A 20,466-nucleotide genomic window follows, 5' to 3' on the forward strand; every position below is an offset into this window, starting at 1 on the left:
GCATGCCTTTGCCCGTGTGGGTGGTGCACATGTATGTGCACAGCGGTGGCGCGTGTGCTCACCCACGCCTGTGCACACGTATGGGCACGGACGTGGCGCATGTGCTTTCCCACGCCCGGGATGTGCGTGCTTGTGCACGTGTGCCTGCGCGCACACACGTGGGCACGGCAGCCGTGCGTGTGCTCGCCCGCGCCCGCGCACGCACCTGTGCACACACACGTATGCGCAGGGCAGCCGTGCACGAGCTCTCCCACGCCCGCGCGCGTGCCCGCCGTGCCCGCGTGGGTGCTGCCCGCACGTGTGCGCGCACGGCCGCGGTGCGGGTGCCCGCCGTGCCCGCGTGCCCGGGGCCGTGCGTGGGCCGCCCGCGCAGCAGCGCCCGCCGCGCCGGAGCAGGCCGGGGCTTGCGGCGCAGGGGCAGGGCCGGGGCCGCCTGCAGAGGCACATCCCGGCGGGGCCGCGCTGCGGGCCGGGGGGCTGCGGGCCGGGGGGGGCCGCGGGAGGAGCGACCTTGCACCGGCGGCGGCTCGGGGTGCGCAAGGTGTGTGCGCGGGGGGGCCGCTCCGCCTGCCCCCGCCCGGGCGCGCTGCGGGATGCTCAGCGGGGACCCCGCACCGGGCAGCCCCGAGGCTGGAGGTGGGGTGCGGGGCCCGCAGCGAGGGGGGGGCTGCGCCCGGGAGGGAGGGAGGGAGAGGGGGGCGGCAGCGCCGCGGTGCCCTCGCTCCAACCCCCCCCCGCGAAACGCTTGTTGCTGCGCGGGGAGACGGCACCGCGTCTGCCGGCAGCTGCGGGGGGGGGCGGCGGGGCCGGCCCGCGGGAGCGGCGTGGGGCGGGCGCGGCGCCGTGGGGTGCCCCCCGCCACCCCGGCACGGCCGCCCCGCAGCCGGCCGCGCTCACCCACACAGGTAGGTGCCCCCCGGGGCGGGCAGGGCTGCCGTGGGAGGATGGCTTCCCCCGCATGCGGGGAGCCCCGCGCCCCCCCCCCCCCAATCCCACCCGCAGCCACCTGCTTGGGGCTGGCGACCTACGGCGCGGGCCGGGAGATGCTCCCAGCCCTTCCCGGCTGCCGGTGCGAGGTGGGTGGTGGGAGGCAGGTGCTGCTCTCCATGGAGACCCCCCCCCCCCACACTCCCTCCCCGGCCACGGAGGGCAGTCCCGCACCCTGGGCATGGGCACCGGGGGGGGGGAGCTGGCGCAGGCTGCGGCAAGGGAGGTGCACCCCAATGCCAGGGCATGGGGTGGCCGCAGTCTCCCACGACAGAGCGAGGGGTGGCGTTGGGACGCCGGGCAGGGTGAGGAAGAGTTGGGACACTGGAAAAAGGCAAGGAAGGACAACTTTGCCTGCGAGGAAGCCACCCTGAGCGGCGTTCCTGGGCGAGGAAGCGCCGTCTGCCCTGATTTCTAGGATTGCACCTCCCGGCTGGCGGAGCCGTAGAGGGTGAGGGGCCGTGCACCCCCTTTCAGGGCTCTTCCTCCACTCCTGGGTGTCCTTGTCCTCCCAGGGCTGTCACAGGAGGCGGCAGAGCCCTGCACCAAGCTGGGTGGGAAGATGGCTGAGAAGCTGGTGCCCGCGGACCTGTTCCTGAGGAAGACCCGGGAATCGGTGTCATCCCTGGACTCGGACAAGCTGGCACCCATCTCGCCGGAGGCGGGCGGCGAGGAGTCGTCCGACAGCGAGGGCGAACAGGAGGACAGTTCCCACAAGCTCATCCGGAAGGTGTCCACCTCGGGGCAGATGAGGAGCAAGGTCAGGGGCGCGGGGGCCTGGGGCGAGGGGCTGGCCGGGGCGCGGGGTCCCTGCAGGGAACAGGGGGAGGGGTTTGCCCGCTCTGGGGTGTAAATCAGTGCCAGGCACTTACTGCTCGCAGACCCAACCCAGCCAGTGCCCGGGACTTTACCCCACTGTTCAGGGACAGGGTGTCTCCCATTCCTGGACCCCCCCACCCCAATTGCCTTCATCCCTGGGTGTCGCCCCCCACCCCCGGGGAAGGGGGGCTCTTTCGCGACGGCTCTGCCCCACAGATGCTCTGGGGGCGAGATTTAGGGTCATCGCGGTACCACAGGCTCCGGGGATCCCGCACCCTGCTGCAGGCAGCGCGCGTGTGGGGCCTGGTGGGCGGCAAAATGGAGCCGGCATCTTTCCCGGCGCCCCAGATTGCTTTGGCTGTGCCAGCTCCCCCGCGGGCCCCGCTCCCACAGCCCTCCCTAGAGCCAGCCCCCCATCGTGATTTGCTGGGTGGACGGGGACACCTCTGAGGTTGGACACGACACTCTCACCTCCCGGCTGTTGCCATGAGGGCAGCTTGTGTGTGTGTGTGCGCGCGCGCAGCTTGCTCAGAGGAAGCTATTTTGGTAGGACCTACAAAAATACAGGGTGCAGCACCTCTGGCCGAACAGGAGTGGGTGCCTGGAGGTGTTCTAGGTGGGGACGGTGAAATGGCCAGGCACCTCCTGCCTGAAGTGCAGGGAGAAATACCCTGGGCTGAATGGCCAGGTGGGAAGGGGCGAGAGGAGGAGGTTTTTGGGGGGTGTTTTGGGGAGGGGGGGGCCCAGGCACGGCGTGGGGTGGATGCTCTGGCCGACGTGCTGGGTGAGCGGTGCCTTTGCATCCACCTCCCGGCTGCGGGGAGGAGGCGGTGGCGTGAGTCAAAGGCGGTGCCCGCAGCGGGTGGGCATGCGGGGGCTGTGGCGCAGCGGGGGGGACCCTCGCCCTGGGGCCATGCCAGAAATCCCCCCGCAGCCGCCTTCTGTGGGGATTTGGTGGCCGTGCCTCCCCGGGGAGGGGGGAGAACCGAGACAACGCTGCGGGGGGCTGCAGTTGTGGAGCAGGGGGGTGCTCTGGGCTCTGGTGTTGGGTGCCGCAGGGACAGAGGGAGGCAGCGGGGCCGGGGTGGTGTGCCAGGTCCGGTGGCATCCCGGGGCTGGGGCAAGCTCCCTCCCACTGTCCCCAGCCTGGCTGCTGTGCCAGCCTGGCACGGTGGCACGAGGCGGGCAAAGGGCGTTTGCCCGGGGTGCGGAAGTCACATGCTTCCAACCTGGCACCGTGGTACCACTACCACTTGGTAGGGGACGTTTCTGGGGCAGGCAGTGCCGGGGGGCTCTTGCCGAGTCTCTGTGGCGGCTCAAGGAATGTACCTCAGTTTCCCCTTTGGAGCGGGCTGGCACATCCTCTGCCTGCTCCGACCTGGCTGCCAGGTGGGTGCCGTGGGCTGCGCCGGGGTGCAGGGTGTTGCGTGGGGGGCACGGTGGTGAGCCAGACCGGTGGGCAGGGTCCCGGGTCCCAGGAGCCCTCAGCACCTGCCTGGCAGGGCAGCAGCAGCAGCCGCTGGCGTTTGCCACGCAGCATTTGCCGTGCCGGAGGGGTTTGCCGTGCTGCGGAGCACGGCGGGTACCGCAGGGAGTCGTCAATGCCGGGAACCCGAGAGAAAAGGGCGGCCAGGGCCTGTGCCCGTGTCCTGAGCGTGCTGTGAGCCCCCAGCCCAGGCATCGAACCCCTCCGAGCCATCAGCCGGTCTGGCCTCGCCGTCTGACAGGCGACGCGTGGGGAAAGGCTGAGCGGAGCTGCCGGCTCCCCGCCTGCCGCGGCCGCTGCCCGCAGCGTGCCCGGCGTCGGCAATGAGCCATGCGGGAGGCGATGCCGCACAGTGTGCCGGGGAGGCGGGCGGCGTGACGGGTGGGCGGACGGAAGGGACACGGCTGGGTTAATGGCTCAGGGAGCTGGGAGAGGGGGAAGAGAGGGGTGAGAGCTGGGCAGGGCTGGCGCTGGAGGCGGCTGAGAGCAAGCCGTGCGTGCATCCCCCCCAAATCGAAGTGTTTTCAGTGTCGGGGTGCTGAGTTTTCCCCGGGGATCCCTTTGCCTTGGTCCGGGTGGGCAGGACCACGCTTGCTGGCCTTCTCCTCGCTGGATGGGCTCCTCTCTTCCCTACGGAGACAAGGGTTTTGGGATGCGATTGCTGCCGCCGCCCGTGTCGGGCTGCCGCTGGCTCACAGCCGTGCCATGGCACACGTGCTGCCTGTGCCCCCGGCCGTGCCGCGGGGCAGCCCGAGGGGTGGGCAGCGCGGGAGCCGCACAGGCACCTTTCTCAGCCGCTTCAACACCTCTGAGCACCCACACGGGGTTGGGATGGGGGGGAACCATTGCCTGCGCCACAGAGACTGGGGCAGGTACCTAATTAGAGCACAGTTAATGAGGGAGAGTCTGGTGCCAGGGCTGCATCTCCCCAGAGACAACCGGGTTAGCGGTGGGGGGGGCAGACTGGCCTATTTTGTGACCGTCGGTGGCAGTTGGGGTGCTATAGGGGGTGTACAGGAGCCTGCCATATTGGGGAGCTGGGAAGGGTCGGGACCCCCACCCCATTGCCCACCCACACTGACTGGGGGGTCCCTGGTGATGGGAGCGAGCAGCTTCCCCCACGCCAGGGTGTTGTCCAGCCCCACAGGGACAGGGGTGGGTGAGGATCATTTTGGGATCTGCTGAATTCTTCCTGATCGCTGCTCCCCATTCCCAGCGCCCCCCCAAACCGCCCATTCCCCCATCCCCTCCTCAAACCTCCCCATCAATCACGTCTCCCCACTCCACTCCCCCAGCTTGGCTTTCTCCAGGCTGCCATTGCCGGGGCGCCCCGCGGGTCGCTTTGTGCGGGCTTCGGCGCGGAGGCGGAGAGGCCATTGTGCTCGGTGACAATGACAGCTGCCAGCCGCAGGTGCCCCCGCCAGGCTGAATGGCCCCAGGATGGATGGATGGGGTCGTGCTGCCACCCCCTCCTCCTCCTCCGCACCGCGGCCGGGGGCTGCACCAGGATTTGGGAGCGCAGGGGCAGAGCGGGAGGGGGATGCTGCGCTGCACCCCAGCGCCGGTCCCCTGGGGGCCGAGCATGGGGGCAGGGGCGGTGGGGAAGGAGGGAGTGCCAGCTTGGGGTGCATGGAGACACTTGAGGTGCTGGCAGATGGCTGGGGGGGGCTCATCCTGCCTCGGCGCTGCCTGGGCACGGGCTCCCCAGCAGCTGAGCGGAGGCGGGCAGCGATCCGGCAGCTCGGCTCGGTTCGGCTCCGGCTGTGAGGAGCTGCAGCGAGTGACTGGTCCTGGGGTGCTCGCGCCAGAGCCGGGGGCTGCAGGCACCCAAGGGGACACGGTGGGGCGTGTGCCAGGGATCAGGGCATTGCCCCCGGGGTGGGCACAGTGCGCACGGGCATGGTGGCAGGGGCACGGCTTGTCTGCCATTTAGAAAGGGGGGATGATGTCCCCAAATTCCTGATGCCGGGGTACATCACAGCCGCTCTGTGGGGCTGGGGGGCCCCACCAGCATCCTCCCGGAGGCTGGGAGCGGTCAGTGGGATTACTGGTACCCCGAGGTACAAGTCCTCATGGTTCTTACTGGAGGCACTGGGCACCCCGCCGGCTCTGGGTGCCCCAGGGATGGGTAGGGGTAGGGGTGTTGGGGCGGCTGTGGGAGTTCCAGTAGGGCAGTGCTGCCGAGCGGGCTGTGGGGAGGGCTGTCTGCTGAGGGCCCGATCCCCGTCACACGACAAGGAAAGCAATGGGGGGCCCCTGGGGCCAGGCCTGGAAACCTCCTTCCTGCAGCGGGAGGGTGGCACGTGGCTCCTGGGTGGCATGTGGCTCCTGGGCAGCACGTGGCTCCTGGGCAGCACGTCGTCCGGGCTTGACACCGGTGAGGGGCTGGAGCGTCTCGTGTGGGGAGAGCTGGGGCTGTTCAGACTGGGGGGGAGGCGGGGGCCAGGGGGTCCGTGGTGATGTGGATAGGTATTTGAGGGGGAGGGTGCAGCAAAGGGGGAACCGGGCTCTTCTCGGTGGCGTCCGCCGCTGGGACAGTGGGCACAGATTAAAAAAATAGGAAATTGCATCTGAACACAAGAAAACACTTTTTCTCCTGTGAGATTGATCAAACGCTGCCATGGGCTGCCCAGGGAGGCTGTGGAGTCTCCATCCATGGAGATACTCAGGGTCGAGCGTCTCCATGGTCCTGGGCAGCTCCAGGTGACCCTCCGGGCACCAGCCCAGAGCTCCCTGCCAGCCCCAGCCACGCCGTGGCCAGCCGGCACCAGAGCCCATCCGCACCCCAGCTGTGCCCCGCGCTGCTCCCGGCCTGGTGGCACGCGGGCTGGCGAGGGGACCGGAGGGTCACTGGGTCACCCCCGCAGTGGGTCCGTGCCACGGGGCACAGTGACGCTGCCTGGCACCGTCCCTGCTGCAGCAGGGCAGGGGAGGCTGGGCTTGCCCTCGCTAACCGGGGCTCGCCGAGCCAGCGCCTGGGGTGTGAAGATAGCCCCGGTGTGGCCAGCCGGATGTTGGTGAGGTTTCTCAGACGCGCTGCCCTCTCCCCGCTCACATTTTCCATTGTGCAAGCGCCGCGCTCGCCCGCCGGCGGCTGGGCAGGGTGGGGGAGCTGCGGTGGTGCCCGCTGGTCCTCGGGCACAAGGGACGGGGGCACCGGCACACCCCTCGGGGCTGGCGTGGGATGCCCGCCGGTGGAGCGCTTGGGACCGGAGCGGCTGTAGATGGGGAAGCACGAGCTCGTTTCTAAAAAGCAGTTGAAGGGCGTGACTGCTGGAGGATGAGGTGCAGCGGGGATTGCCCTTCTTCTGGGGGCTCCTTCCCTCCTTCCTCTCCTCCCTGTTAATCCTCCATCCACTTTCAGTGGCCTGAGCGGTGCCTCGTGGCACCACGTAATGGCACGGCAGGACCAGTGCCAGACCCTCCTTTCAAGGACACCCCCCAGCAGTGGGAAGGGGGATTTGGGGTCCTGCAATGGCAGCAGGCTGCATCCCCGGGGCGTGCTGATGGAGTTGAGCCTGCGGGGCCGTGGCACCCCCCGGGCACCGAGCACCCCGGCTGCCTGGTCCCGGAAGAGCTCTGCTGTATCGCAGAGCCTGATAACGCTCCCAGCCGACGCCAGCCCACGGGGAGCCCAGCAGATGCGGCAGTGCCGGCGGCCCCGCGGCCGGGCTGTGTGCAGGGCTGCCGGCTCTGCCCTGCCGTCCTGGCACCCGCCGGCTCGGGACGGGGACGAGCTCTGACCCGAGCGGACCCTGGCGCGTGCCTGGCAGCCTGCTGCGTTTGGAGGAGGGCGGCTGCCCGGGACGATGCTGGTGCAATGCAGGTCGGTGCGTCGGCAGGTGCTCGGTCCCCTCTCCTCCTCCCCGGGCAAGTCATAGTGTCACCACAGGGCCAAGCGGGTCCCGTGAGGAGCGGTGTGGGGCTGCAAGGCGGGTGGGCAGCCAGCGTGGTGCCCACCAGCCGCGTGTGCCAGCATTCCCGAGTAACTCAGCCTTCCTGGCCCTTCTCCAGCAGCTCCATTGCTGTCCAAGCTCATCCCAGCAGGAAAACCCTCCTGTCCCCGCCGTGGTCAAACCTGGCTGCACTACGGGCTCGTCCCGGGGTGGCAGTGGCAGAGCTGGGAGAGCGGGGTGGGGGTTCAGAGCAGCATCCCGGGGCTCTGCCTCAGGGCTGAGGGAAGAGCTGGCGTTTCGGGGTGCACACTGGCCTGGAAGGAGCCCTGCTGGGGTACGGTCCCGGGGGGGCATGAGCTCCCTCAGGCTGCACTTCAAGCCCCCTGCCACAGCCAGCCTGTGGCACGATGGCCCCTGGGGACCAGCGCGGTCCTGGCTGGGCACGCTGCCGGTGTCCAGCCACCCTCCTGGGGCTGTTTTTAGCTGCGTCCCCCCGGGCCCCGGTGCCGCTTGCCCTCTGCCAGCTCTGACTGAGCCGGAGGTGGCCGTTTCTCCGCAGACACTGTGTGGTTTCGTTCTTGCCTTCGCCTCCCCATCCTGTGTCTCTGGGACCCCACTGGTGCTGGGCGCACCCCAGGTGGTGCTGAGCCCCCCGGGCTGCAGGGAGCAGGGGGGGTCCCTGAGATGGGGAGGTCTGGGGTAGAGCCGCGCGGAGAGGAGCCAGCCTGGGGCTCGTGTCCGGGCAGGTGGCACATAGCTCTGGGCTTCGGCACGCCGCCTCACCGCCGCTGTGCTGGCACGGAGCCAGCGCTGGCTCGGCCGTGGCTCCCTGCGGTGCTGGCTGGTGCTCAGCGGTGAGCGGAGGGGCCAGGGCTCGGCGCGGGGCCGTGCAGCAGCTGGCGCAGAGCTCCCACCCTCGTGTCCCCAAAAGCTCTGCGGGAGGAGGAGGCAGCCCCTGCCCCGTGCTGCGGGGGCACAGCTCCTGCTCCTGGGAGCTATAGGGTACCTAACAGCCACCTGCTATAGGGGCTTGTGTTATCGTGGTGGCTCTGGAGCCCTGCTCGGGGCTGCGGGGGAGCCCGCGTGGCAGGGGCGATGCCACCCCGGCACATCCCGCCTGCCGCTCGCCCCAAGTGCCGGCCTTGCCCTCCCCACCCCTTTCCTGTTTGCGAAGGGGAAACACGGGCTCGCCCACGCTGCCCGCTGCAGCGTGGCTTCCCCGTGGCCAGCTCTGTGGGTGGCCCTGGCTATCCCGTGCCTCTCGGGTCTCCTTCTGTCCCCAGTGCCAAAAGCAGGGGTCCAAAACCGCCGAGCCACCGGGGCTGCCCCCGGCACAGGGCAGCACCGGCTGCTCCTGGCTGAGACCCACGGACAAACCATCGGTGCCTGCTAATTTGCTGCTAATTTGCTGTTAATTGTGCCTTGTCGCCGTGCGCCGGAGTCTGGTACAGCCGCTGTGGTGGCTAATTGCGGCGGAGCAGCCGAACGGGGCTGCCGGCGGCGTTCAGAGGAGATACGATCAAAGATTAGGCAGTGCCAGGGCATCTCTGCCACCCCGCTCGGCACAGGCTCGTAGCCGCACTGCAAACACTAATTAATTGAGCCTTGTAAACACTGCTGCGAGGAGGGTAAATATTGGCAGGTGCTGTGGAGCGGGGAGGGCAGAGGATGGGCTGCGGGGATGCGCCGCGCTGCAAGGGGATGGAGGCTCTGCCTGCGGGGGGTTGCCCATGGCCCCGGGGTGTCCCCTCCGGGGAGGTGGGGGTGCCAGGCGGGGCTGGGGGTGCCAGGCGGGGCTGGGGGTGCCAGGGGTGCCAGGCAGGGCTGGGGGTGCCAGGTGGAGCTGTCCGCATCCCTGCCATCCGCTCCCCAACCTAGCAAAGAGGCTGGGGCTGCAGTGCCTGGGTGATGCCACCTCCAAGACATGGTCCTGGTGGCTCTGGGGCATCGGTGTCCCCTCCAAGGGAGCTCTCCCAGCCCCAGCTCTGCCCTTGGCTTTCTGGGAGCTGCAGCAGGTCGAGGCTCTCCTGGACGCTGCTCTGGGGATGGGGAGGAGGCGGCCCAGTGGCTCTGTGCTGCTGGAGACCTCCAACCGCCAGCGCTGCTGTGCCCAGCAGCATCCCCCCACGTCACGGACAGTGCCCAATGCCCAGGGTGTGCCGGGTGATGGACATCGTTTACCTGCTGCATCCAGCTCAGCGTGAACCCCAGAATGTCCCATGTGTGCTCTGGGCACCGCTTAGCTCCTGGGGACCCAGGGACTGGCGTCACCGGAGCTGGGGGCGGCTTTGGGGGTGCTGGGGGCGGCTTTGGGGGTGCTGGGGGGGGCTTTGGGGGTGCTGGGGGCTGTGGGAGCTCATGGCCCTGTGGTCTCTGCAGAAGAGTGTGAAGGAGGGGCTGCTGCTGAAGCAGACGAGCTCCTTCCAGAGGTGGAAGAGGAGATACTTCAAGCTGCGGGGCAGGACGCTCTATTACGCCAAGGATGCCAAGGTGGGCTGGGGGGGCTTGAGCCTGTGAGCCTGCGGAGGGGCCCGAAGTCCCTGCCTGGTGCACTGGGGCGCTGGTTTCTCCCCCGCAGTCCCTGATCTTCGATGAGGTGGACCTGTCCGATGCCAGCGTGGCTGAGACCAGCACCAAGAACATCAACAACAGTTTCACGGTGAGGGAAGCGCGGGGCTGCTCGCCGTGCCCCTCCGCCGCGGCCCCTCGTGGGGAGGCACCGCAGACCCCCCATCCCCGCAGAGCCGTGGGGCACCCCACAGCATGGCCTCGTGCTGCTGGAGGTGGCACCGGCGGTGGCGTGCCGGGGTTTGCTGGGGGCTGCTGGCGCGGAGTGGCCTCGCGAGGGGACACGGGGACGGTGGCTGTTGCAGGTGATCACGCCTTTCCGCAAGCTCATCCTGTGTGCGGAGAACAGAAAGGAGATGGAGGACTGGATCAGCGCCCTGAAATCTGTCCAGAAGTGGGAGATCCACGAGGTGATGCAGGCAGGGGCTGCGCGGGTGCCCCCCAGGAGCCGGCGGTGCCTCTGGGTGCTGGGCAGGAGCTGCCGCCCCAGGCGCAGCCCTGCGGTGGGGACAGGAGCCGGGAGCGGGGCTGGGGGGGCTCGGGGGGCCAGGAGGGAGGGGGAGCCGGCGGGGTTCCCTGGGCACTGACGGGGCAGGGCTGTGCCCCCCCGCAGGCCACGCAGTTCAACATGGAGCACTTCTCGGGCATGCACAACTGGTACGCCTGCTCCCACGCCCGGCCCACCTTCTGCAACGTGTGCCGCGAAGCCCTCCCGGGGGTCACCTCCCACGGGCTCTCCTGCGAAGGTCAGCGCCGGGGTCCTGGGGGGGGAGGCTGTGGCTGGGACTGGGGCGGGTTACCCTCTCTGAGGCCGGGCTGGAGCAGGAGGGATGCGGGGTGATGCCCGCTGGCTGCCGGGACAGCACCGTCACCAGCCACCGAGGGGTTGGGGACCAGGGCTGTGCGTCCCGCCGGGACCGTCCCTGCTCCTCACCTGCTCCCCCCGGCACAGTCTGCAAGTTCAAGGCGCACAAGCGCTGCGCCGTCAGAGCCACCAACAACTGCAAGTGGACAACCCTGGCCTCCATCGGCACCGACATCATCGAGGACGAGGACGGGGTAAGCAGAGGAGTCGCGCGGGGGACCCTGGCAGGACAGAGCCCCCAGCAGAGCTGGCCTTGCTGTGCCCGAATCAGGAGTGGGGGGACACCGTGGCACCCAGCTGTCCCCTGCGCTGTGTGGCCTCTGGGCATGGCTGCGAGGGTCAGGCGGGCAGGGACGAGAGGGCACGGGAGGGGACCAGGGCTGCCTTGCCCTGCTGTGGGGCATCATCCCCGTGGCCCGTGTCACCGTCCCTCAAGCATGCGGGGGCGGCAGGGGTGACGTGCCGTTGGCCACTGCCCCTCTCTGCAGGTGGCCATGCCCCACCAGTGGCTGGAGGGGAACCTGCCCGTCAGCGCGCGCTGCGCCGTCTGCGACCGGACTTGCGGCAGTGTCCGGAGGCTGCAGGACTGGCGGTGTCTCTGGTGCAAGGCTGTCGTAAGGATGTGTCTGTCCCTGTCCCCCCCGCCACGGCACAGACAGCACGGCCCCTCCTGGCTGCATCGCTGGGGAAACTGAGGCTGGGGGCTTTGGTGCTGCGTCCCCTGGCTTTGCTTATGCACTTGTCCCCATGTCCCCAGGTTCACAGCGCCTGCAAGGAGCTCTTCGGCAAGAGGTGCCCCCTGGGCCAGTACAAAGTGTCCATCATCCCACCAACGGCCTTGAACAGCATTGATTCGGATGGTGAGTCGTGGAGGGGACAGGCCTGGGCTGCGGGTGGGGGGACGGGCTGTCTGGGACCGGGCTCTGAGCTCCTCTGCAGGCTCTGACTTCAGTGCTGTGCCCGCTTTCCTGTGGGGCGCCAGGAGCACCACCATCAGTAGGCTCCAGAGTCAACGCCCCTCCCGGCCGCACGCTTGGTTGAAGGCTGGTGCCTCGTGCTCTGCCCCAGGGCTGCGGCGGTGCCATGCTTTGGGGTGGCACTTCTTCCCCGCGCACGGCTTCGGCTCCTCCTGCCGGGCTGCCTCGTGGTGGCCCTGGTCACGGTGCCGCCGTGCTGGGGTCAGCCCTGAGCGCCCGACATGGGGTGCCGCCCATTGCACCCCAGTGGTTCAGCGCCTTGCAGGGCAGGATGAGCCCATTGCTGGGGTTATTTCTCAGTGTTTTTTGGTAGTGCAGAGCACAGCTTCCCCCTGGCGCGGGGGCTGTGGGGTGCTGGGGAGGGAAGCGACGCGCAGCCCGGGTAGACCCCCCCGCTGTCTCCCTCGCCCTCTCCGGAGGGGCCCAGCTGGCCTCCACCGAGCAAAATCTGTTCTTCTCCTCCGGATATTTCTTTCCTTGTTCTTTAATGGTTTTCGCTGCTCGGCTCAGATGGTGGCTCATCTGCTTCTCGTTACTCATCGGGATGCTGTCAGGGCAACCGTCACGCGGCTTCTCCTCTGGTGGCGGAGCCGCGGCTGCTCTCGGCTGGGCCCTGGCACTGTCCCTGCCCCGTCCCCTCGCAGCGGCCCAGTCCGCCGAGGCTGGCCCGGCTGTGGGGCAGGCGGCTGGGCTCCGCTGCCGCGGGTCGCAGCCCGGCGGGGCCTCATCCCCGCTGCTGCCGCGCTGTCCCCCGCGTGCGGTTGCCGCTGGCAGTGGCTCCTCCGCGCAGCCCCCGCTCTGACCCAGCAGCCCCGGGTTTGGCTTCGCCAACCCGCTTGCTCGGTTGGGAGCGGCGGTGGGGGGATGCTCGGGTGGGCGGTGGTGGGCTGCGGGGCACGGCTCCCCGTGCGGCGGCAGCACAGGGGGTCCCGGTGGCTGCGGGACCGGGGAGGGCTGGTGCTGCCCCTGCCGCAGCATCGCCGGGTCTGCCAGGGGAAGAAGCCAGCGGGCACCGGCCCGTGGCCCATGAGCTGGGGTGGCCATGCTGTGCCTGCGGCAGGTGTGCAGGCCGCGGGCCAGCTATCGATCCTTCACTGCCTCGGGCACGTCTCGCTCCCCATCTCATTCCTTTAAGAGCTCGGTGCTGGCTGCCAAAGCCTCCCGAGGCCTCTGCGTCATTGGCACCCACCCCGCCGGAGCCCTGGCAGGAGCAGGCGGCAGAGCTGGGTGACAGTACAGCCCCCCGCACCGCGGCTGGTCCCCTGCGTCACCCCGGCTGCCGGTGCCACCCCTGGGAGCACCCCCGGGTGGGACTGTGCCCTGTTCCCGTGAGGTTTTGCTGGGTTGGTCCCAGCTGGGTTGTTGGCATGGGGAGGAACCAACCCTCCTGTGCGCCCACCACTGTTGCCCCTTTCGGAGTGGCAGGCTGGGGACACGAGCCAGCTCGGTGACACGTTCTGTGCTTGCAGGGACAATGATGGAGCAGGCACCTAACTGGGATCTGCCCTAGTGCTAGCCTTGCCCCTCCTGTCTTCATCCCACCCCATCCCCATTGCCATCTCTTGCTCTTCCTCCCGCCCCTCACCATCCCCTGGGCACCCTGGTCCCTGTCCCTCCTGCCTGGCCCCAGCACCCTGCGGGTCGGGCACGGCACAGCTGGGGTGTCCACGCGCCTCTGCTCTCCTCAGGTGCCTCCACCGGTGTCCCTGGGGTTGGGAGCCGGGGCTGGGGGCTCACGCGCTGGGCTCGCCGCAGGTTTCTGGAAGGCCACCTGCCCCTCGACCTGCTTCAGCCCTCTCCTGGCCTTTGTCAACTCCAAGAGCGGGGACAACCAGGGCGTCAAGTTCCTGCGCAAGTTCAAGCAGTTCCTCAACCCGGCCCAAGTCTTCGACCTCATGAACGGGGGCCCGCACCTGGGGTAAGCGCTGCCCTGGGCACCCGGGGTGGCCCGAGGGGTCCCGGCAGCACCCGGCACGGCCCCAGCCCCTCTCCTGTCCCCGTCCCAGGCTGCGCCTCTTCCAGAAGTTCTCCACCTTCCGGATCCTGGTGTGCGGGGGGGATGGCAGTGTGGGCTGGGTGCTCTCAGAGATCGACGCCCTTGGCCTCCATAAGCAGGTGAGCGCAGCGCCTGGCATCGCCGGCAGGGCTGGCACCGTCCCCAGCGCTGGCACCGCCGCGGCCGGGAGCCCTGCCGGTGCCCGGGGTGCTGCCGGCGACGGGCATGGTGGGGGTGGGGTATCGTGGGTGCCTTCAGGGGCTGCCCTGAGCCCCCCGCCCCGCCGCTCTCCCGCAGTGCCAGCTGGGCGTCCTGCCCCTGGGCACCGGCAATGACCTGGCACGGGTGCTGGGCTGGGGCAGCCTGTGCGACGACGACACGCAGCTGCTGCAGATCCTGGAGAAGCTGGAGAGGGCCACCACCAAGATGCTGGACCGGTGAGCGTGGTGCAGCCCCTCTGCTCCCCCTGCCCGGCACCTCTCGGGCAGCCTGTCCTCGCCCCCTGCCCGCGTGTCCCCGCACCGAGGTGCCGGGAGGTGGCAGGCAGCCGCGGTCTCTGCTTGGCAGGTGGAGCGTGCTGACCTACGAGGCCCCCAAGCAGTCCCCCCCGGCCCTGAAGGAGGAGGAGAACGGGGACTCCAACATCCAGGTGGGCACCGCTGGGGGACCGAGGGCTTGAGATGGGGAGGACAGGCTGGGGGGCAGGTCCCCGCTGACTCCATCACCCAATCTGGGGGCACACAGGGTGGGATCGCACAGGGACAGGTCATGCCGGGGGTCCCTGGGGACTGGGGCTGTGGGGGGTCTCAGCCTGGCACGGGCACTTGGGAGCAGGCAGAGGGGCGAGGTGGGGCTGGCCTGCTACCGGCAGGCTGTTTGGGACTCTTCGTGTGCTCCCCCTCTACCCCTTGCCTCAGTTTCCCTCCTGCTGTGGCTGAGCGTCCCCTCTGCCCGGCGGCATGGGCACGGCCGCCCCGGGGCTGGGGGAGCGGGCTGAGGAGGGCTGTTCGACCCCGCTCCAGGGCTGGCCGGGCAAGGCTCCGTCCTGGCGTGGGGCACCCACAGGGTACCATGGCTCCAGCGGTCCCCCCCCTCGCCTCCCCCCAGGCCCACATCTCCCACTACGCCGACTCTGTTGCCTTCCACCTGGCCAAGATCCTGGAGTCGGACAAGCACTCGGTGGTGATCTCCTCTGCAAAGTAAGGGGGGGGCCGGCGATGGGGGTGCCGGAGCCCCTCTGCTGGGCTGGGGTCATGTCCCCGGGGGTGCTGAGCCCCCCCAGGCCAGGCTGTCCCCTGTCTGGCCACCAGCGGCTGCCAGCTGTGCTGGTGTCAGCACCGGGGCACTGCCCCTCCGGTGCAGGGGGCCGTCACCCCAGCAGCCCCCCGGCTGGCATCTGTGCCTGACTGGCCGTGCCGTGTCCCTTCCACCCATCGGCTGCTTCCCTCGGCAGGTTCCTCTGCGGCACCGTCAATGACTTCGTGGCCGAAGTCGGCCAGGCTTACAAGAGGGCAACAGAGAACAAGCAGGAGGCCGAGCTGATGGCACGGAAGGTGGGTTGCAGGGGAGCCGGAGGGCTGGGGCGTGCTGGGCGGCACAGCCCCCGGCAGCGGAGGGGCTGGGGTGCCCAGGCAAGCACGGGGTGCCCAAGGAGCTGCCCAGCCCTGGCGCTGGGCAGCGGCTCGTGCCGGGGTGCTGAGCACGGTGGGGGTCCCGCAGTGCGCCATGCTGAACGAGAAGCTGGACTCGCTGGTGCGGGAGCTGAGTGAGGAGGCTCAGGCCATCGTGGTCCCCGAGGGGATGGCGCAGGCCACCCCTGCTGACACCAAGGACCAGGAGAAAGGCGGCAGCTTCAACCCCAGCCCCGTGCCGCGCATCTTCAAATCCAAGGAGCAGCTCATGCTGCGGGCGAACAGCCTGAAGAAAGCCCTGCGGCAAATCATCGAGCAGGCGGAGAAAGGTGAGGGGGCGGCGGGGGCTGGCAGCTCCCACGGCGCTGCCGCAGCCTGGCACGGGCTGCGGGGCCACTGCAGCTTGGTGCTGGACCCGTGCCTTGGCTTCCCCCTCTGAATCCTTGGGACGGCAGCAGTGCTGTGCGATCCAAGGGCATCAGCCCTTCTCTAGTGCTTGGTGCGGCGGAGTGGGGGGGTCCCCAGCGCGGGGCAGAGGTGGCACCCTGGAGCCTGCCTGGCACGAGCCCACGAGGCTGAGCCGGGGAGGGGGCACAGGGCCATGGGGCTGCCCGGGACTCGCTGTCGTGCCCCTCCTTGCATCCAGCTGTGGATGAGCAGAACAAGCAGACCCAAGCCTACCGGGGCAGCACGGGCCCCAGCAAGAAGGACAGCTCGGAGGAGCTCAACAAGGAGGAGGAGAGGCTCAGTAAGATACCAGTGGGGCATGTGGCTTTTTGGGGGGACATGGGGGTGAGCCATGGGATGGGCTCAGGGTAAGAGCCAGTTCAGCAGCTGCTTCTTCTCCCCATCTGGCCAGGTTCCCGGCGGGAGACGGTGACCTCTGCCTCTTCCTCCATCATCCTGGACCGGCCGGACTCCTTCAGCAGCTTGCAGTTTCCTGAAGACCCCAGTGCCCTGTGAGTCAAAGGTCCTGCCTGCCCCGAGGCCCCTGGCCCACCCTTGGTACCCATCGTGGAGCGGGAGCAGAGCTGGGACCATGCTGCCTTTGGGAGATGGCTGCTGAGGCATCCTCTGCCCGCCGTTGTGGCATCCCTGGCCCCCAGCCCTCCCTGGCCCGGCGGTGCCCACGCTGGGGAAGCCAGCGTGTGCCCGGTGCAGGATCTCCTGCTGCCAGTCCCTGGGCCAGCCCTGTAGTCATGCTGGGAGCTTGGGGCTCCCCCCTTGCCTGGGTGTGCCGTGGGTGTCCCACCACGGGGACCGAGGGCGCTCCAGCCATCCCTGCTGGCTTCGGTCAGGCTCCGCCGGGCCGGGCTTCCCTGGGCCAGGCTCTCCCGGGTTTTATAGCCGTCCCCCGGTGCCAGCCCGGTGGTTGCCCGTGCGGCTGCCTCCCAACTCTCCCACCCTCTCTGCTGCTTTCAGCCACTTCTCAGAGAAATGCGTCATGAATAACTACTTCGGCATCGGCCTGGATGCGAAGATCTCCCTGGAGTTCAACAACAAACGGGATGAGCACCCCAAGAAGTGCAGGTTGGCTGAAACCCCCCAGATTCCCCCAGCAAAAACGTACCCCAGCCCTGGCTCTCCGATGTCCACACCGGGAGGGACTGCCAGGGTGCCGGGAGCCACGGGGTCGGCTCGGGGCTGCTGTGCCTGGCTGGGGACCCCTTCCTGCGGCTGGTTTTCCACCTGCACCCAGTGCTGGGGCGAGCACTCGTGGGTGGGCAGCAGATTGCGAGCACTGCTGGGAAGGGAGGGGGCAGCTGCGGCTGCCGATGCCCCCCCAGGTGTGCAAATGGGTGCAGGAGGATGTGGTGGGATTTACCCACCCTGCACCAGGATAGAGGAGACATTGCCATGCCAGCGTGGAAGGGTGCATGTCTGGGTGCCCGCAGCTCCTGGGAGTGTTCTGGGAGTGGGGAAACTGAGGCAGGCACAGGGCAGCGGCCCAGGCTGGCTGGTTCAGCCCAGTGCCCCGGGGAGGGCGCAGAGCCTGCGTCAGGCGGGGGGGAGCCTGCAGCCCCTCACACCCATCCCGCTTCGCCCTGCAGCAGCCGCACCAAGAACATGATGTGGTACGGGGTGCTGGGCACCAAGGAGCTCCTGCAGCGCACCTACAAGAACCTGGAGCAGCGGGTGCAGCTGGAGGTACGGGGCCGGGGGGACACAGCTTGGGGTGGGGGGCAGCAGCGCAGTGGCCCCCCCAGGCTCAGCCCTCTCTTGCAGTGCGATGGGGTGCCCATCTCGCTGCCCAGCCTGCAGGGCATCGCTGTCCTCAACATCCCCAGCTACGCCGGGGGCATCAACTTCTGGGGAGGCACCAAGGAGGACAATGTGAGTGCCAGCACCACGGGGTGGGGAGGGGGCACGACCTCCTTCCCGCAGTCCCAGGGACCTGGGAGCCCTCGGCCAAGGGTCTGGGGTGTCCCTGCCTTGGGCCTATGCAGGGGAAAAAGCTGGGTCCCAAAATGAGCCCAGTTTGGGGGGCGTCTCACTTGTACCGGTCCTCTACAGAACTTCGGGGCTCCATCCTTCGATGACAAGAAGCTGGAGGTGGTGGCTGTCTTTGGCAGCATCCAGATGGCCGTGTCGCGGGTCATCAACCTCCAGCACCATCGCATCGCGCAGGTGGGGGCGAGGGACCCTAGGTGGGGCTGGAAAGCTTTTGGGGCAGCAACGGAGCCTGGGGCAGCGTGACCCGGCCAGGCTCCTGGCTGGCACCGGCACGGCGCTGCGAGGCGTTCCGGCTGGAGCCAGCGCTGTGGTGCCAGCTGCGATGCCAGCTCCCAGCTGTCCGCCCCACAGTGCCGCGTGGTGAAGATCACCATCCGGGGGGACGAGGGCGTCCCCGTGCAGGTGGACGGCGAAGCCTGGATCCAGCCGCCCGGCATCATCAAGATCCAGCACAAGAACCGAGCCCAGATGCTGACAAGGGACCGGGTGAGCTCGGGGTCGCGCAGCCCGCGTAGCGGGGCCGTGCTGGGGCGCGGGAGGTGGGACAGGCTGAGGGGGCCATCTCCATCCCCCGCAGGCGTTTGAAAGCACCCTCAAGTCCTGGGAGGACAAGCAGAAAGGGGAGAGCTACCGCGCGGGCGCCCGGCCCCGGCTCAGCTCCCAGCAGTCCATGGAGTACCTGACCGAGGAGGAGAGCAGCCTCTTGCAGCAGGTCGCACGCGCTGCCGAGACCCTCATCGCCAGGTCAGGCTGCGGGGTGGGGAGCTGGTGGGGGGCTGCGCTGCGGCCGCCTGGAGCTCCGGGGGTCTCCTGGTCCGCGGTACCCGTGGCAGCTCCAGCCCCTCTCGCCGCAGGATCCACGAGGCAGCCCAGGCTCACGGAGCTGTGGAGCAGGAGCTGGCACACGCCGTCAACACCAGCTCCCCGGTGCTGAGCGAAGCCCTCTCCAACAAAGCCGCCGGCTCCTCGGAGGTGAGCTGGGGCTGGAGGTGCAAGGCACCCTTCACCTGGCCCCTGCCGCTCAGGGTCACCCCTCCGTGCCCCCCCGGGCCCTGCCGCTCAGGGTCACCCCTCCGTGTCCCCCCAGTTTCTCAGCAGGAATGCGGCTGTGGAGGTGGTGCTGAGCATCAGGGAGCTGTACACCGAGACCAGGGCCTTCCTGGAAGGGAAGGCGGTGAGTGAGGGGGTCTGAGAGCACCCCGGTTCCCCAGGCAACACCCCTGCCCTCGGCCAGCACCTCTGGGGTGGCAGCAGGGCTGGGACGGTCCCTGTCCCCCCAGCTGGACTCGCTGCCGGCGGAGGAGATGCTGCAAGGCCCCCTGGGTGCACTGGGCCGGGAGCTGCAGCGGCTGCTGGACATCCACTGGCTGGGGCCCATCGCCCACCCCGCAGAGGAGGTGGGTGCGCAGGGGGCCGGGGGGCATCGCCCACCGGGTGGGACCGGGGGGGCTGTGGCACCTCACTCGGACGGGCTCCTCGCAGGATGGCGCCGGCAGCGCCAAGGGCAGCTTCAAGCTTCGCCTCAACATCCCCAAGCCCAGGAAGGACAAGGCACAAAAGCAGAAGACCAACAGCGCGCTCCCAGGTAACGTGGGCAGCGTGCCGGGCAGGGGGACAGGCGCAGCCCACGCTGGTGGGGACCTACCCCTCAGCCTCCTGTCCTGGGCATGCTGTGGAGGGACCCTGGGGAGGGGGGACAGGGCATGTCCTGGCTGCCTGGGAGTGGCACCTTTGTCGCTAACAGCTCCTTTGAGCTTAATGTTCCTGCCAATGAACATGCAGATCCCCCACCACCCCTGCAAGGGGGAGTAGGGGGTTCTGGTACAGCTCAGCCCTGCCCAGGGCTGGGGTGTCTTGTGGAGGGGAAGAAGCTCAGATGCTCGTAAGTAAGCCAAGGAGAGGAGAAGCCTCTCCAGCCTGAGCCTGCTGCAGCCCTTGGCCCTGCCCGAGCTGGGGGTGGGAGGGGGGACGCTGGCTGCAGCCTGCTGCCATCACTGCCTGCCCTGCTGCGTCCGCCTGCCTCCGCGGGCCCGTCCACCTCTGTGGTTTTCCTCCCTGCTAGCTGACAAGTGGGGCTCCGAGGAGGTGGCAGCTTGGCTGGAAACGCTCGGTTTAGGGGAGTACAGAGACTTTTTTGTCCGGCATGACATCCAGGGCTCTGAGTTGATCCTGCTGGAGAGGAGAGACCTGAAGGTACAACCCGCCCCTTGTGCCCCCGTGGGACACCCAGCCCTGGGGAGCACAGTGTCCTCCATCCCTCCTCTCCCTGGCCCTCATGGCAGGGGGAAGGCAGGTGCTGACCTGCACCCAGCCCCCCGGGGCTGAGCTTGCACCACTCGCTTTGCTTGCGGCAGGGGAGGGGGCTGGCCCCAGACCCCACTTGCATGGCTCTATCCACCTGCCCAAAGCAGGATCAACAGCACCGTGCCCAGGCACGGGGACATGCTTGCGAGAGGACAGCGGGCTCCCAGCCATGACCGTGCTCTGGGAGCAGGGGGTGCAGGGCTTTGCAGCCTCGTCCTCCACCCTGCGCCTTCCCGGCAGCAAGAGCCCAGGCTGGTCCCCCGTGAGCATGACAGCTCCCCTCTCTCCTCCTGCAGGACCTGGGGATCACCAAAGTGGGCCACATGAAGAGAATCCTCCAGGCCATTAAGGAGCTCAGCAACCCGCCCTAGGCCAGCAGCAGGGCAGCCACCCAGCCCAGCCCACCCCCTGGGCTGGGTGCTGCCCCTTGGGACCAGGGGACGGGCAGGGGGGCTCCAGGTCCCCACCGTGCCCCATGTGTGT

At 69.0% G+C, this 20,466-nt stretch overlaps 1 protein-coding gene across 1 annotated transcript; it reads left to right on the forward strand.

Moving 5' to 3' along the window:
* Positions 1–1,549: 1,549 nt before the first annotated feature.
* Positions 1,550–20,354, forward strand: DGKK (diacylglycerol kinase kappa). Its single transcript, XM_068419815.1, has 29 exons — positions 1,550–1,747; positions 9,568–9,678; positions 9,767–9,847; positions 10,062–10,166; positions 10,370–10,502; positions 10,709–10,815; positions 11,110–11,235; positions 11,379–11,481; positions 13,354–13,516; positions 13,605–13,713; positions 13,892–14,031; positions 14,162–14,243; positions 14,702–14,793; positions 15,048–15,147; positions 15,314–15,554; positions 15,872–15,973; positions 16,085–16,184; positions 16,648–16,755; positions 17,277–17,373; positions 17,452–17,559; positions 17,740–17,853; positions 18,031–18,165; positions 18,257–18,423; positions 18,534–18,651; positions 18,767–18,853; positions 18,960–19,076; positions 19,162–19,264; positions 19,742–19,872; positions 20,280–20,354. Exons 1-29 carry the CDS (start codon positions 1,550–1,552, stop codon positions 20,352–20,354), a joined length of 3,453 nt encoding a protein of 1,150 aa, XP_068275916.1.
* The last annotated feature ends 112 nt before the right edge of the window (positions 20,355–20,466 follow it).

This window comes from Nyctibius grandis, chromosome 29 (genome assembly GCF_013368605.1).
Source record: "Nyctibius grandis isolate bNycGra1 chromosome 29, bNycGra1.pri, whole genome shotgun sequence".
Taxonomy (NCBI): Eukaryota; Metazoa; Chordata; class Aves; order Nyctibiiformes; family Nyctibiidae; genus Nyctibius; species Nyctibius grandis.